Below are 16267 nucleotides of genomic sequence, written 5' to 3'. Positions count from 1 at the left end.
CAAAATGTATCAGATACCTAAATATAAAACTGAAAACGATAAAGATCATGGAATAAAAAATAGGGACAACACTAGGAGCCCTAATACATGGCATAAATAGTATACAAACCATAACTAACAATGCACAAACACCAGAAGAGAAACTTGATAACTGGAAGCTCCTAAAAATCAAAGCACTTATGCTCCTCAAAAGACTTCACCAAAAGAGTAAAAAGAACATATACAGACTGGGAAAAAAATTTTGGCTATGACATATCCGATAAGGGTCTAATCTCTAAAATCTGCAAGAAACTGCAAAACCTCAGCAACAAAAAGACAAATAACCCAATTTAAAAACGGGCAAAGGATATGAACAGGCACTTCACCAAAGAAGATATTCAGGTGGCTAACAGACACATGAAGAAATGCTCATGATCATTAGCCATTAGAGCAATGCACATCAAAACTACAATGAGGTACCATCTCACCCCAACAAGGCTGGCACTAATCAAAAACACACAAAATAGTTGGCTATGTATATTCTCACCAAAAAAAAAGGTCGAGAAGGGAGAGGGTTGACATGTCGTATGGTTGTTAACCCATGTCATAAAACAATATATGTACTACTTGTTTAATGAGAAACTATTTGTTCTGTAAATCTTCAGCTGAAGTACAATTTAAAAAAACAAAAACACAGAAAATAATAAATGTTGGCGAGGTTGTGGAGAGACTGGAACACTTATGCGCTGCTGGTGGGACGGTAAAATGGCACAACCACTTCGGAAAATGATTTGGCACTTCCTTGAGAAGACAGAAGTACCATGGGATCCAGCAATCCCACTCCTAGGAATATATGCTAGAGAAATAAGAACCATCACACAAATAGACATATGCATACCCATGTTCATTGCAGCATTGTTCACAGTAGCAAAAAGATAGAAACAACCTAGGTGACCATCAATGGACAAATGGATAAACAAAGTATGTACATACACACAGTGGAATACTGTGCAATGATAAAGAACAGTGATGAATCCACGAAACATCTCACAACTTGGATGAATCTGGAAGGCATTATGCTAAGTGAAATTAGCCAGTCGCAAAAGGACAAATACTGTATAAGACCACTATTATAAGAACTCAAGAAAAGGTTTAAACACAGAAGAAAGCATTCTTTGATGGTTATGGGTGGTGGGGGGAAATCACTAACTAGATAGTAGACAAGGATCATCTTTGGTGAAGGGAAGGACAGCACACAATATAGGGGAAGTCAGCACAATTGGTCCAAAGCAAAAGCTAAGAAGTTTCCTGGACACATCCAAATACTTCGAGGGACAGAGTAGCTGTGGCTGGGGACCATAGTTTCGGGGAACATCTAGGTCAACTGCCATAACAAAGTTTATTAAGAAAATGTTCTGCATTCCACTTTGGTGAATGGCATCTGTCCACATAAACCAGAGACTCCACTAGACTGAGACCAGAACTAGATGATGCCTGGCTACCACCAATGACCGCCCTGACAGGGTACACAACAGAGTCCTGGACAGAGCAGGAGAAAAGTTCAGAGCAGAGCTCAAATTCCCATAAAAATACCAGACTTAATGATCTGACAGAGACTAGAGGAACCCCAAAACTGTGGCCCCTGGAAGCTGTGTTAACCCAGAATGGAAACCATTCCTGAAGTCCATTCTTCCAACAAAGATAACACAGGATTATAAAACAAAAAATAATACACGTTAGCACTGTGCTTCTTACTTCAATCAGATATACGAGACCAAATGGGCGGCTCCTGTCCAGAGGCAGGATGAGAAGGCAGGATGGGACAGGAGCTGGTTGAATGGACACTGGATACCCAGGGTGGAAAGGGGGAGTGTGCTGTCACATTGTGGGGATTGCAACTAATGTCACAAAACAATATGTGTATAAATTTTTGTATGAGAAATTAACTTGAGCTGTAAATTTTCACCTAAAGCACAATTTTAAAAAAGATAAGAAGATATGACGGGAAATATTTTCTTGAGGGATTGAAGAGAAACTTTTGAACAGCCTCCAAAACAAAATTTAGTCCTAATCCTTAATTAAAATATAGCTACTCTACATACCTCCTGGCCCCAAAGACCACTTTTCTTCTTTTAAACAGGTTCACTGTTAAATAGGCAAGACTTGTCAGATCAGCTCTTAAGCGGTATTTCTTGTTCAGATAGAAGTCTTTCTGTTCGAGAGAACAAGGCACCACCAGCATAGATTATCCTGAATTCTTGTCTGTTAAATTAGCCATCCTGTATTTTCTGGTTCCTCACCTGTTTTTCTCCTGGAGGATCATGTAGGAGACTAGATTCATGTTGATGAGGCTGCTGAAGGACAGTATAAGGGACAAGAGCTCAAAAGAGTAAGCTAATCTCTGACTCAGCCTTTCATCAGGAGGCTTGTTTATTATTGACACGTTGACCTCAAGGCACCAACTGCCTTCTAGACCCAGCCCATAGAGTCCTTTTCTCTTTGCACAGTAGGAATATTGCCCTTTTCTACATTGCTACCCAGGGATTCACAATACATATGGGAAAAAGCACTGAGCTGGGAGTGCATGAGCCAGATTCTCATCTGAGCTCTGGCACAAGTGAGCTGTGGGAATTTAGGCAAATACCTTAACCTCTGACACTAGCTTCACATCCATAAAATAAATCACTTTATACAATTTCCTCTAGATATCACCAGCCTCCAGAAGTAGATCTCCAGGCCTTTCTTCTGAAGCACCTCTTGGTGGACTTGAACCTCCAACCTTTTGGTTAGCAGCCAAGCACGTTAACCATTTGCACCACTCAGGGACTCCTTTACTAAGGGTAATAACCCTATTTTCATCATCTCTTGTCCTCACCTGTGTAACAGCATCTCAGCCCCTGAACTCCCAAACCCCCATAGTTTCTTGTATAATTATGGAAGTTCCCCTTCATTCAGTTATATAAATTTATTACCTGCTGTATGCAAGATTTATGCTTGGCACTGGGGATAAATGAAAACAATCATGTTCACTGCATTGGGGTGAAATAAGATTTTTATTTAAAGAAGAAAATTCTGACTGCTATGAGGAACATGAACAGTAGGGTAGCAAGAATTGAGTGTGGGAGTGCTACTGCAATAGTCAAAGTGAGAGAGGATGGTGTAGCAGTTTTGTTGGAATGAAGATGGAGGATTCAGTATCAATTTTAGAAGTAGAATTGAGCAAGCTCACTGAGGAATTGGGAAGCGGAGATGAAGGAGAGAAGGAGAGGTGCCAAGGTGACCAGAGGTTTCTGGTTTGAGCTATCGGGTTGATTGATGGGGAAACCTAGGCAGGAGCAGATTTGGGAATGGGATTTGTGTGTTCTCTTTGGACACATTCAGTCGAGATGTCGAGCAGGCAATTGGATGTACAAAGCTGAGTGCAGAGAGATGTTTGAACTGAGGGTAAACATTAGGGAGCTGTCAGTAAATAGGTGGTGTTTGAAGCCGTGGGAATGGAGGCGCTCACGCAGGGAGAGGTCACAAACTGTTATCTCATAGTGTTTGATGCTGGCACCCATCAATAGTGTTTGCACGAAAGGTGCTGGCCCCCAAGAGCAGTACTCTTGGGTGTTTATAGGGCACACTCTTTTCTGCAGGTGTCACTGAAGCCAGGCTACAGTCTGCCCAGAGATGGAGCAAACTCGCCCTTTCAACTCAGTGTCCCACTTGGTCACCTTAGCCATAAAGCTGACTGTTGGGCCTTGTCTTAGTCATCTAGTGCTGCTCTAACAGAAGTACCACAAGTGGATGGTTTTAACAAAGAGAAGTTTATTCTCTAACTGTCCAGTAGGCTACAAGTCCAAATTAAGGGCATCAGCTCTAGGGGAACACTTTCTCTGTCGGCTCTGGAGGAAAGTCCACGTCATCATTCTTCCTTTGGTCTAGGAGCTTTTCTGCACAGGAACCTCAGGTCCAAAGGACGTGCTCTGCTCCCAGCACTGCTTTCTTGGTAGTATGAGGTTCCCATGTGTCTCTGCTCCCTTCTCTCTTTTATATCTCAAAAGAGATTGCCTTAAGATACTAATCTTTCAACCTCATCAGTATAACCTCATCACAGTGATAGAATTTACAACACATAAGGAAATCACATCAGATTACACAATCATACAACACTGGGAATCATGACCCAGCCAAGCTGACAGATATTTTTTGGGGAAACAACTCAATCCATGACAGGCCTCTAGAACTCAAGAAAACATTCCTGCGAGCCCTCTTCATTCTCAAGCTCAAACACCAACATCTGAGTCCGACCCTGGCTTTTCCCCTCAAGCCAAAATAAAAATAACTAAAATTATACACCCTCATGCATATGTTCAGCAAACCTGCCCAGACTCATCTGAGACCTCACCTAGGCTTAGGCTGCCCCTGCCGCTTATTACTACAACCCCATTTTAATAACACTGATTTAAAATGCCTCATTATTAAATTTTCCCAAACTTTGGCATCTTCGTCTAATTAACAGGCTCAATTTTCTACCTATTTAGGGACTTGGTGTTTATGAAATGCTGACACAAGAGAGATTAGGAAGGCAGAGGACAAGTTTTTTTTGTTGAGAATATACACAGCAAAACATACTCCAATTCAACAATGTCTTAGTCATCTAGTGCTCCTGTAACAGAAATACCACAAGTGGATGGCTTTCACAAACAGAGGTTTATTCTCTCGAAGTCTGGTAGGCTAGAAGTCCAAATTCAGGGTGTCAGCTCCAGGGGAAGGCTTCCTCTGTCAGCTCTGGAGGAAGGTCCTTGTCATCAATCTTCTCCTAGACTAGGAGCTTCTCCGTGCAGGAACCCTGGATCCAAAGGACATGCTCTGCTCCCAGTGCTGCTTTCTTGGTGGTATGAAGTCCCCCTGGCTCTCTGCTCACTTGTCTATCTTATATGTCAAAAGAGATTGGCTCAAGACACAATCCAGTCTTGTAGATTGAGTCCTGCCTCATTAACATAACTGCTGCCTATCCCACCTCATTAACATCATGGAGGTATGATTTACAACACATAGGAAAATCACATCAGATGACAAAAAGGTGGACAATCACACAGTACTGGGAATCATGACCTAGCCAAATGGATACACATATTTTGGGAGGACACAATTCAATCCATGACGAACAGTTTCTAAGTGTACAATTCAGTGACATTGATTACATTCTTTGAATTGTGCAACCGGTCTCACCTTCCCTTTCTGAGTTGTTCCTCCCCCATTAACATAAATTCACGAGGTCCTAAGGTTCCTATCTAATCTTTCAAGTTACTGTTGTCACTTTGATCCCATATAAACTCATTGCTGTCGAGTCGATTCCAACTCATAGCGACTCTATATGGATAGATTTTAAACAGCATAATGCTCAAGGCAGACATTTTTTACTAGTTAGGCTATTGTTCGATTTTTAGAAGAGTTCCTGGGATATTTTTGGTTTGAGTTTTAAAGATGATCTCAGGGCAACAGAGAATAAGTTATTTGTTCTCTATTTGATAAATAGCCCATTGACCATTGGCTGGGGCATCACAATAGAAAAAACAACAATGACAAAAAAATCAAAACTCACGTCAACCTTCATATCTCTATGATGTCAAGTGCAAAGGAGAAGATTGTCAAGGAGAAGCTTCAGATAAGAAAGAAGTTGTGGACAAGGTGAGTATAACAATGACCATGACTTAGGCCAGGGAAGAGGGGTGTGGAGACCCTTCAGGTCCAGTCAAGAAATGGGCAGATGCAAGAAAGGAGGTGTGCTCCACAGGCAATGCAGTGTGTACCCTCTGCTTGGGGTGCAGGTGCCTTCTACTCCAGCTTGTACCAGGCTCTAAGATGGGCCTGAGGGAACAAAGAACAAGATACCATCTATTGTTGTGTGTGTATGGGTGCAAGTATGTTGAAGTGTAAGCAAATTATTTACTACATGCAATGTAGTAAGTGCCCTAATACAAGCAAACACAGAATGTCTTGGAAAAGGAGGGGGCTGAGGAAATAAGAACTCAAGCCAATGCTCATAGCTGTTCATGGGTCACCCCAAATGGTTGTAAACTGAGGAGGCCACCCACCCAGTCCAAGTCCAGATGTTTCCATGTTAAATTCTAATATTCTAAATAAATACTTTTTATAACACTTAAAGAAAAAAAGCCTTATATAAACAATATAGCCACATCTCAGAAAACCTCCATCAGGATTGGAGAAAGGTTGTTCACTTAGTCCATTTAACCTGAATCTTGAAGGATGTGTAGGAGATCTCCAGGTAGACAAGGAGTAAGTAAAGGAGGAGAATTCTGGGCTAGAGGGAGGAGTGTGTTCAAATGCACAGAAGTGGAGAAGCATATGGTGTGTCTGGGATAACATTCCCCAAGTGTGTGGGACACGATACGGGGGGTACCCAATGGTATCCCACCAAATGAAGTGGGAGAAGATTTTAGGTGGCACGCAGATGCTACATTAAATAACAATGAATCACTTGGTGTGAACATTGTCTACCCTCTAATTAATTCTCTTCTCTCCTTGCCCAGGAGAATTTCTCAGCTGGCTACTAGGATGCTTTCACACCTCTCTTAAAAACTAACTTTCTTTCTTAATAAACAGAAGAGGCTTCAGGCTCAGGTTTCACAGGTAACAGTTATCTAGCTAGAGTTTAACATTATTTTACTTTAATTATATGTGTGCTTCTCTTCTGTTAAAATGACAGTGGTTTCCATTTACACTAGTAGTATGAAATTTTCTTTTTAAACAAAGAAGTATAAAAAGTGAGTGATTTAAATACATAGAAAAATACTGAGGTGGTAAACACATATGGTAAGAATTATGACAATGGTATGTGAATATCTAAAGTTTTGAAAACTTCCTAGAGAGGAAGAACCTAATGAGGAGAAAAGCTAGCAGTCTGATGTGCTGCTGTCACTAGATTTTTCAAAGATTAAGCAGGGTAAAATGGATAAAGTTTAAAGTCAGGCAGTGAGGAGTTCAAATCTTGCTTTAGTACTTACTAGCTGGGTGGCCTTGGGTAAGCCCCTTAAGAGCCTTGTCTCACTTCCTCACTGTTATAATGAGTATCAGTCTTACAGGAATGTGAGGATTAGAGACAACAAATATGCAGGTCATAAAATTATAGACATTATTGACTTCCTTTATAACTTTCCCACAAGATTTTCAAGGTTAGTCATGATTGACTTTGACCTAGTTTCTCTAATTCTGTGAGACATTATGTCTGCAGAGCTGTAATTGGTTTTAGAAAGGAATCTAATATATTATTTTTCTTTATTTCCCCATTCACTTACAGAAGTAAGAACTCAACCCAGTGCTCATAGCTGTTCCCAATTCCAAAAAACCAAGCCCATTGCTGTCATCGAGTCAATTCTGACTCATACTGACCTCATAGGACAGAGTAGACCTGCCCCATAGGGCTTCAAAGGAGCAGTGGATTTGAACTGCCAACCTTTTGTTAGCAGCCAAACACTTAACCACTGCACCACCAGGACTCCATAACTGCTCCCAGGTCATCCCAAATGGTTGTAAACTGAGAGGGGGATGACCCACCCAGTCCAAGTCAGACGTTTCCATGTTAAATTCTAATGTTCTTGCTGAACGCATTTTGTAACACTTTTAAAATAAATTTTAAAAAATAATAAAAGCCCTACATAAAGTCTCCAGGTGGCACAAGGGAGCCCTGGTGGCACAGTGGTTAAAGCACTCGGCTGCTAACCAAAAGGTCAGCTGTTCAAACCCACCAGCCACTCCATGGAAGAAAGATGTGGCAGTCTGCTTCTGTAAAGATTTACACCCTTGGAAAACCCTACGGAACAGTTCTACTCTGTCCCGTAGGGTCACTATGAGCTGGAATCAGCTCGACAGCAATGGGTTTGGTTTCTGGTTTTGAGGTGGCACAAATAGTCTGCATTCAACTGCTAACCTAAAGGTTGGCAGTTTAAATCCACCCAGTGGTTCTGTGAAAGAAAAGGCCTGGAGATCTGCTTCTGTTAAGGTTACAGCCAAGAAAACTCTATGGAGCAGTTCTCTGTTAATACATGGAGTAACCATGAGTCGGAATCGACTCAATGGCAACTAACAACAACAACAAATAAGCAATATAGCCACATCTCAGAAAACTTATAATCATGAGAAAAGGGGAGGAGGAAATCACTTAACCCATATTCCACAATTCTGGCCCCATCCTTTCAGCCACCTCTCCTCTCCCTATTCCATGCATCTTCCTTTCCCCCATAATGAATAGGGCCTGAAGACGCCTGTGAACTTTACCAGTGGGACAGACTACAACTTGGAGCACCACCACATGGTTCTCTGGCTTTCCCCTTCAAAAAGCCAAGTGCATGCTGAGATTTGGAAACCAATAGCTTTCCTTGTAATCACGACACCTTGCCTAAGTAAGAGATAAATTCGACCAGCCAAGCTCTCTTAGCATAGTCTGTTTGAATTTCCAACTCTTGTAAAATCATTAATGTGTGGCATAAAAACAGTGCCATCTCAATCAGAAGGAATGATTTTCATTTTCCAAATTATGCGTCAGCTTTTTTTTGGAAACCTTTCATTAGAGGATTTTCTGCCTGCTGACCTTTGCTTTCATTTCCTGGAAGTGTTTTTTTTTAAGTGGGCCATCTCATATCACAAAGGAGAACAAATACGGGACCACTGGGAGTATCTCATGTACAGTTTTGCAGTTCTAGTTACAAGCATGATGCACAAGCAATTTATGACTCTTTCCGTCTTTCCCATGGCTATCTATTTCTCCTATACCACTGCCATAAACCAAACCAAACCTGTTGCCTTTGAGTCGATTCCAACTCATAGTGACTCTATAGGACAGAGTAGAACTGCCCCATAGGGTTTTCAAGGAGCGCCTGGTGGATCTGCACTGCCGACCTTTTGGTTAGCAGCCAAGCTCGTAACCACTGTGCCACTAGGGCTCCACACTGCCATACTTCTTCCTAAATGAACCACCAGATTTAAAAGGATCAGATACTGCTATTTCTTCTAACAAGTTGGTACAATTCATAAGAGCCATTTTTATAAATACCTTTCCATAGATTGTAAGGGATGGCATGATATAAATCTCAAGCAGTAAGATGAATGTATGATTTTAAACGAGAAGTAATCGGGTATTTCAATAGTTTTTAAATGCTTATACTCCAACAGGATAGAGCCTGAGACGAGAAATGTTAACTTTTGATTGGCTAGACTAGGCTAGCCTGCAGCGCTCCGCCATCGACCCTCCACCACGAAACAAAACTACTAATTACCTCAGAATGCTCTTCTAGCTCTTTAATGATCTGTGTACGGCTACAAACAGTGTTTTGTTTTACAAATCCTGGTGATAGCAGCATAATCGTAAATACATACAAAAAGACAAACGTACTTCTAGGGCTTCATATTTTTGTCAAGATATTGATAGTTTCAAAATTTGTACTTGAAGTGGTAGAAAATTATCAAGGAATCTAAAATTTAACTCTGATAGAGTAGCCTAGCTACTCGAAAGAAAGAAAAGCACATGGTTCGTTATAGAACTTCAGCTTAATCTTAGGATCCAAATGTTCCAAATTCAAATAAATCCTCACAAGCCTGCTGGCTCTTCTAATTGCTAAATCTGAACAGCCTCAAGCAGCAGCCGACCTGTGCCCATAAACATGTAAACTAGCAGATGTTAAATCACTAAACAACAAAAGAACAACACCCAAAAGTAAGCACCGTTAACTAAAGATAATATAAACAGAATGTACCTGTTCTTCGGCTCTTTGGTTTCTCAGTGTTGACAAGTATTTCCTGATTGCATGGAGAGGATATTTTTTTAAACAGGCAAATCTAGACTGAGGCAACAGATTATCCATAATGAGGAAGGCAAGAGGGCTCTTGTCTGCCTCTCCCTGTCAGCAACCATATGAAATTTAGAAACTGCAGTTCCTTAGTTGCCTAAAGGTTTGCTTGTAGCTCATCCGCTTCCCTGCAAACAAAGCAGATGTTCTCCTTGTCCTTGCTGCTTCCTCTTTTGGGTAGAGCTCTCAGTGAAATCAGAGAGCCAAGTATGAAGACTGGCTAGAAGTGTCCCGAAATGCAATGCCCAGAGGGCAATAGGAGGCAGGAGGAATTTAGGGGCTGGTCCGCAGAACGCAAATTGCCTAGTGGTAGTGATGCGGCTGTCCTATTTCTAGCAACAGCGTTCTGAGGCAAGCTATGTTAATATTAGCTAGCTGGTGACTGTCCACACCCACAGTCTCTCATGAGCTTTAATCTTAACTCTCTTGACAGCTTTTCTGGCTCTTAAAGAGGACATGACGTGTGGTTTTTCTAGTTTCCTTCTAGATTTGTTATTATAACCAACACATACAGTCTTCAGCAGCATCTCAGCTCTAAAGTGTTGATTCATTCAGTCTTGAGAGGAATTGTTTTAGGGGACTTCTAAGAAATTAACAAATTACCTCTCTCTTCATTGTTATCGAGTTCAGTGTCAGCACTGAAAAGGCTTGGTTTACACTGTGATGCATTATGCAACATGCCCAGGAACCAGAAACTTTACAGTAATTGAACAATAGCTGCAAACAGGTTCTGTTCTGAATTAAAGGCTCCTCTCTTTGAATGCTTATCTCATATCCACAGGCTGAGTCCAGGAACATTGTTTCCTCAGGCTTTATGCTGAGTGTAAGGGAGAGAAAATGTTGCACATTTACTTTCTAACTATTGTAAAAAGGACTGTGCTTTGAAAAAATGAAACATGACAAGAGGTCTGTGGTCCTAGAGGACATGAAATCATAAAATTTGAAAGTCCAATGCTTCCTAATACCCTGCTGAGGTCACAGGGTTTCTGAACAACTATTCTCGAAAATAGGCTTTGTCATTTTACTGTCCTTTTAAACTTTGCAAGAGCTGATTCATTTGAGGGAAACAATTGATGATTTCTGTAAAGGGCTGTCATGTAGAGACTAGGCTAGACAAAAAAAAAAAAAAAACCATTGCTGTCGAGTCGATTCTGACTCATAATGACCCTGTAGGGCAGAGCAGAACGGCTCCATAGGGTTTCAAAGGCTGTAATCTCTATGGAAGCAGACTGCAACATCTTTCTCCCGTGGAGCGGCGGGTGGGTTTGAACCGCCGACCTTTTGGTTGGGCAGTGGAGCACTTTAACCACTGCACAACCAGGGCGTCATGTAAGGTAGACATGAACCAAAAATCCGAAGGCCCAGAGATTTGCTTTAGGTAGAAAGAGAGAGCGGTTTTTTCCTCTTCAGCGAAAACACTGCAGGTGTAGGGTGGAGTAGCGGGCAGGCAGAGCTGGGGAACCCATGTTGCAGCCTGAGCCATGGACGGCCTCCCTGACACTCCTGGCTGGGCCACCTGCCTTCAGGGAACACACTTGATGAGCCTAGTGCGGCCCGAGCTGTGAGCAGCCCAAGCCATCTGGCAGGCTGGCAGCGGGCCCACTTGCAAGGTGATCTTCCAGTCTCACCAGGGCCAGGCAGGCAATTCCAAGAAGTCATTTACATAATGCTGCTGGGGCCAGCTCGGAGGAAGAGGTCCTGCGCTCCTGTCACCTCCCCAGGTGCACCACTACCTGCTTACAGAGGCTCTGCTCATCCTCCTGAGTATGCCAGAGACAGCTGACTCTAATGAGGGCAAGAGAGAGGCGCTGTCTGGTGAGCCGCTGGAATGCTAAGGGCACGGTGCTGGGTACTCCCTGCCAGCTCACAGCCCAGCAAAACAAGAAGCTTGGAATCCTGATGTCCTGGGTCAACTAGAGGCCCTGGAAGGAGGGGTGGCCCCAGGGACAATGGAGGAAAGCAAAGGTGCCATTCACACACACCCTCGAGGAATCCACAGGCAGCCCTTGGCTTCTCTCTGTTTTCAATACCTAAACCTGCTGAGTGCCTCTTAGCGTGGTCAGAAGCCAGCAGCCTGCCAAACACCCACAGCATGGCTGGTGATTGAAGCCTTCTCCCAAGGGACTAGCAAAGCACTCTTCATTTGAGATGGTTGTTTCATGATCACCTTCCCTGGGTTGAGAAGAGTGATGAAAAGGGATGGGGGAGGGGGAGGAAAAAACCAAACAAACCCCAAAACGAAAACAAAACCCTGTCCTGACTAGACTGAGCATAAAATAGAAATAATGATTAAACAAATGCAACTAAAAATCCCTTAGGTGTTCAACTGATAACAAATATATCAAAAATATGCTGGGGCTTTTGTGTCAGGTACGGTGCTAACTTCTTCACATACATTATTTCATGTAATCCTATAGCACTTTATAGGGAAACTGAGGCTCAGAGAAGTTAAAAAATGTGCCAAGATCACACAGCTACAAAGCAGAGGAGAAGGGATTCCAACCAGATAGGCGTGAGTCCTGAGTCTCCATTCCAAACCAGCACAGCCTGTTAAACCACACCCAGAAATGAATTTCTGAGGACATGCTGATGTATTAAACCTGAAGAAGGAAAGGCATGGGGTTGCCTTGTTAAAGAGAAATACATACATACACTGCTAGAAATTTACAGACTATTAGACTATAGAACCAGGTACATCTTCATGAACAATCACACAACTTCCTTTCCTGAATTCTCTAAAAATCAAGTTTTGTGGTAGTGATGCAGGTAGTGAGCCGAGTATTATAAACACCAAACCTATCGCCATCGAGTGGATTCTGAGTCAGGGCGACCCCATGAGTTACAGAGTAGAACTGAGCTCCATAGGGTTTTCTCAGCTGTTAATCTTTATGGAAGAGATTGCCAGGCCTTTCCTCCATGGCACCATTGGGTAGGTTCCAACTGGCAACCTTTTGATTTGTAGCCAGGTGCAAACTGTTAAACTTATTACCTACTTTTTTTTAAATTGTTGTTGTAAAAATATGTATAGCACAATGTTTGCCAATTTTATTTGCCTCTTAAAGATTCCTTTATGAAATTATTCTGGTGAGCTTAAAAAGCGGTTGTATTCTTAGATTTCATTTTTCTGCTTCCCAAATTTTGAAAACTACTGCAACTTCAGTTTCTGTTTGACGTAAATTGTAATGGTCCTCTCAATGATTAATACAAATGTAAATGTGGGATCTTATACACCTTATTTCTTAGGTAGGAGTTATCCTCCCCTTGTATGTACAGTATGGCATCTCTGCCTAAAGGAGTGCCATTTTTGATTGCCACTTGTGACTGACTCAGTTGCCTTGGTGAAAGGCAGTGGACCAGAGTCCTAGTCAATGGCTACAATGTACTTCTGGAAGGACGAAAAGAGCCCAATGTATCTGCCTCAGACGATGAAAGGTCTATTCTGCCCCCTACAAAGCAGCACAACTGAGAGTGGTAGCCATTACCTCTTATTCCCACAACTCACTCCCACCTCTTGTCCTCTATTTGGTAGAAAAACAACCAACAGAAACCAGGAGCCCAGGAGAGTCAGAGCTCAAAGTTGCAGACTCACTGTGAAAGGACATGTCATGTGTACTTTTTGGTTTCTAAGAATTCCCCACCTTTTCACAAATGGCTTAAAATATGGGAAATCCCAATTTTTTCTCTTGAAGAACAATTTAAGAGGTTAAAGCAATGCCAGAAAAAAATAATGGCAAGGGGAGAGGAGAGAGATATTTTATAGTTTGCCCCTTTTCAAGTGTTGGAGAAGATGGTATGAAAATGTAGGTTTGTGAAGTCATCTAGCACTGTGCATTGCATTCAGTAGGTACTTCATTAATGCATGCAAATACATACTTATTAAAGTGAAATGGCAAGGAGAAAAGAATGGGATCCAAGTGTTAAATTCAGGATGAGAAACAGGAAAGGAAAACGGAGAAAATGTGTCTTGAGGATACCGTTGAGTTGACTGGGTTTCCAAAATGCATCAGGACCAAAACTGAAGCCCCACTAATCCCCTTCTCCTTCCAATCAGTGCTGTGAGTTTCCTCCAGAAAAATGATTCCATTTTCTGGGAATTAATCTAGCCCAGATATAGAGTGAAGGGCAGGCAGGCAGAATGATGGAGAAGCTGCTATCCCAGAAAACAAAACCCGTTTTTTATTATGAATTCCACTGAGAAATCTCTCATCCCACTAGGTCTGTGGATATTGACCCAGTCTCTTGTTTCCCCAAGAACAGTATTAAATGAAATCAGAAGAGAGGAGAGGGAAGCTTTTAACACTGTTGCTCAGGACAAATTCACGCAGCACTAACAGGCCACCTTTTTGTGTGACTAAAGCACTTCTGCTACGTCATATGACATTTTCTTCATTCCTCTGTGTATTGGTTAAGTTTTGTGTCAACTTGGCTAGGCCCTGATTCTCAGTGGTTTGGCAGATATTATGTAATCATCCTCCATCTGGTGATCTGATGTCGGGAGCTTCCTTGGGGTTGTGGCCTTGTCATGGATTGAATTGTGTCCCCCCAAAATATGTGTCAACTTGGCTAGGCCATGATCCCCAGTATTGTGTATTTGTCCACTATTTTGTCATCTGATATGATTTTCCTATGTGTTGTAAATCCTATCTCTATGATGTTAATAAGATGGGATTAGTGGCCATTATGTTAAAGAGGCAGGACTCAATCTACAAGATTAGGTGGTATCTTAAGCCAATCTCTTTTGAGATATAAAAGAAAGAAGTGAGGAGGCGGGGCCAAGGTGGTGGAGTAGTCAGACACTTCCTGTGGTCCCTCTTACAACAAAGACCCCAAAAAACAAGTGAATCAATTGTATATGACAATCTAGGAGTCCTGAACATCAAAGGCAAAGTTGAGGAATTGGATTGAGCAGCAGGGGGAGGGAGAGAGAGTTCAGACCTGACCTGGTGGGAGCTGGTACCCTGTAGCCAGTGCACACCGTGAAACAAGCGGTAGCGCTCAAGATGCATTTTCCACACTGGGAGAGACTGAGTGGCAGACAGTCTACTCAAGCCTCCAGAACCAGTGAAAAGTGGCACTCAATAGGCAAAAGATAAGTACATGCATCTAACCTACCACACGGATAAAAAAACACCCCCTTTGGGTAAAACATCTATCCTATTTATCTGCCCCCTCCCTGCTCTGCACCAGGTCCCTGGCCGGCTTCAGCCATGGCTGCATCCCCTGGGCCAGAAGTAAGGACCCATCATGCACCCTGAGCCATTCTCCTGGCCTTGGAGATGGAAAAAAATTAACAAACAGGAATAAATAATCTGCCAACTCCCCTAAGCTGGGAACTTAGAGTAGGCACAGCTCCTTTGCCTAGGCACAGGCATAAGGGGTCCATGGACTTTGGATGCCTTTATCCCCTAAATAGACTTGTGTGGGCCCATTTCAACAGTATAGAGCCTCATTAGCACAGTACAAAAGGGTATATACCTGAAGCCTAACTCCAACTGTCAGCTATATGGTGGAGTGGTAGGTTCGTGTCATCTGACACTGCTCTGCCCATTAAGCAGGGTTCTCACCTACCCACATCAGGGGCCTGAGGACTGGTGGCTCCACCCATGCCATCTAACCACCTGTGACAGGGGTCCAAGAATAAGTGGTGCCTCCCAGTCCTTACAGCCAACAGCATTGGGTGCCCATAGTCTGGCTGCAAAATCCACCCACCTACACACTCTAGGGGACAGGGACACACTCTCCTCCCAGACACTCAGGGGCAGCCATCAGCCCCCGTGCCTTGCTCAGTACATGACCCCCTACTGCAGCCACATACCTGTGCCTACACCAATCACTCCTGCCCGTCTAGGACTATAGGTGAGAGCCTGCACCACACTCTTGGTGACTGACTACCTGAACACCTGAGCTGGGAATCCATACAAGAAAGGTAAATGGATTCCTGGGCTCGCATACCTAGTAACAGATCTAACCACCTGATGACAGGATGTTAGAGCTTCAAAGCCATCAATAATCAAAGTAGCTCACACGAGCAGCCTATTTAGGTATATCAAAATGAAACAAAACAAGAAGCTAGGACACAGTAAGCAAACACACAATAAATAAATATAATAACTTATTGATGGCTCAAAGACAACAGTCAGTATCAAGTCACATAAAGAGGCAGATCTTGATGGCTTCAGCAAGTGACCAAAACAAAGAATCAAGAAATTTTCTGGAGGAAGAGAACTTCTTGGAATTACTGGAGGTAGAATAGAAAAGATTAATATACAGAACTCTTCAAGCGGTCAGGAAGGAGATCATTCAAAATGCAGAAAAAGCCAAGGAACACATGGACAAAGCAATAGAAGAACTTAAGAAGATTAGAGAAGAGCATGATGACAAATTTAACAGGCTACAAGAATTCATAGAGAGACAGCAAACAGAAACCCAGAAGATTA

The 16267-nt window shown here is 42.5% G+C and overlaps 1 protein-coding gene across 3 annotated transcripts in view; it reads right to left on the bottom strand.

Annotated features, from left to right (window-relative positions):
- ATP2C1 (ATPase secretory pathway Ca2+ transporting 1) overlaps positions 1-16267 on the bottom strand; it is a 187601-nt gene that overhangs the window by 167307 nt on the left and 4027 nt on the right. Inside the window, exon 1 of one of the 3 annotated variants that reach the window (XM_012556983.2) lies at positions 9738-10198. The exons of 1 other annotated variant lie outside the window; for it this stretch is intronic. In XM_012556983.2, coding sequence (XP_012412437.1) covers positions 9738-9845 — 108 coding nt within the window. In that variant the 5' untranslated portion in view covers positions 9846-10198. Of the gene's footprint in view, positions 1-9737; positions 10199-16267 lie in introns of those variants that run through there. One more of the 3 variants, XM_012556984.2, reaches the window with a different exon arrangement.

The sequence above is a fragment of the Trichechus manatus genome, unplaced genomic scaffold (genome assembly GCF_000243295.1).
Source record: "Trichechus manatus latirostris isolate Lorelei unplaced genomic scaffold, TriManLat1.0 scaffold00084, whole genome shotgun sequence".
In the NCBI taxonomy this organism is placed as follows: domain Eukaryota; kingdom Metazoa; phylum Chordata; class Mammalia; order Sirenia; family Trichechidae; genus Trichechus; species Trichechus manatus.
The sequence above is the reverse complement of the archived record's forward strand: the minus strand, read 5'-3'. Positions and strand labels throughout refer to the sequence as shown.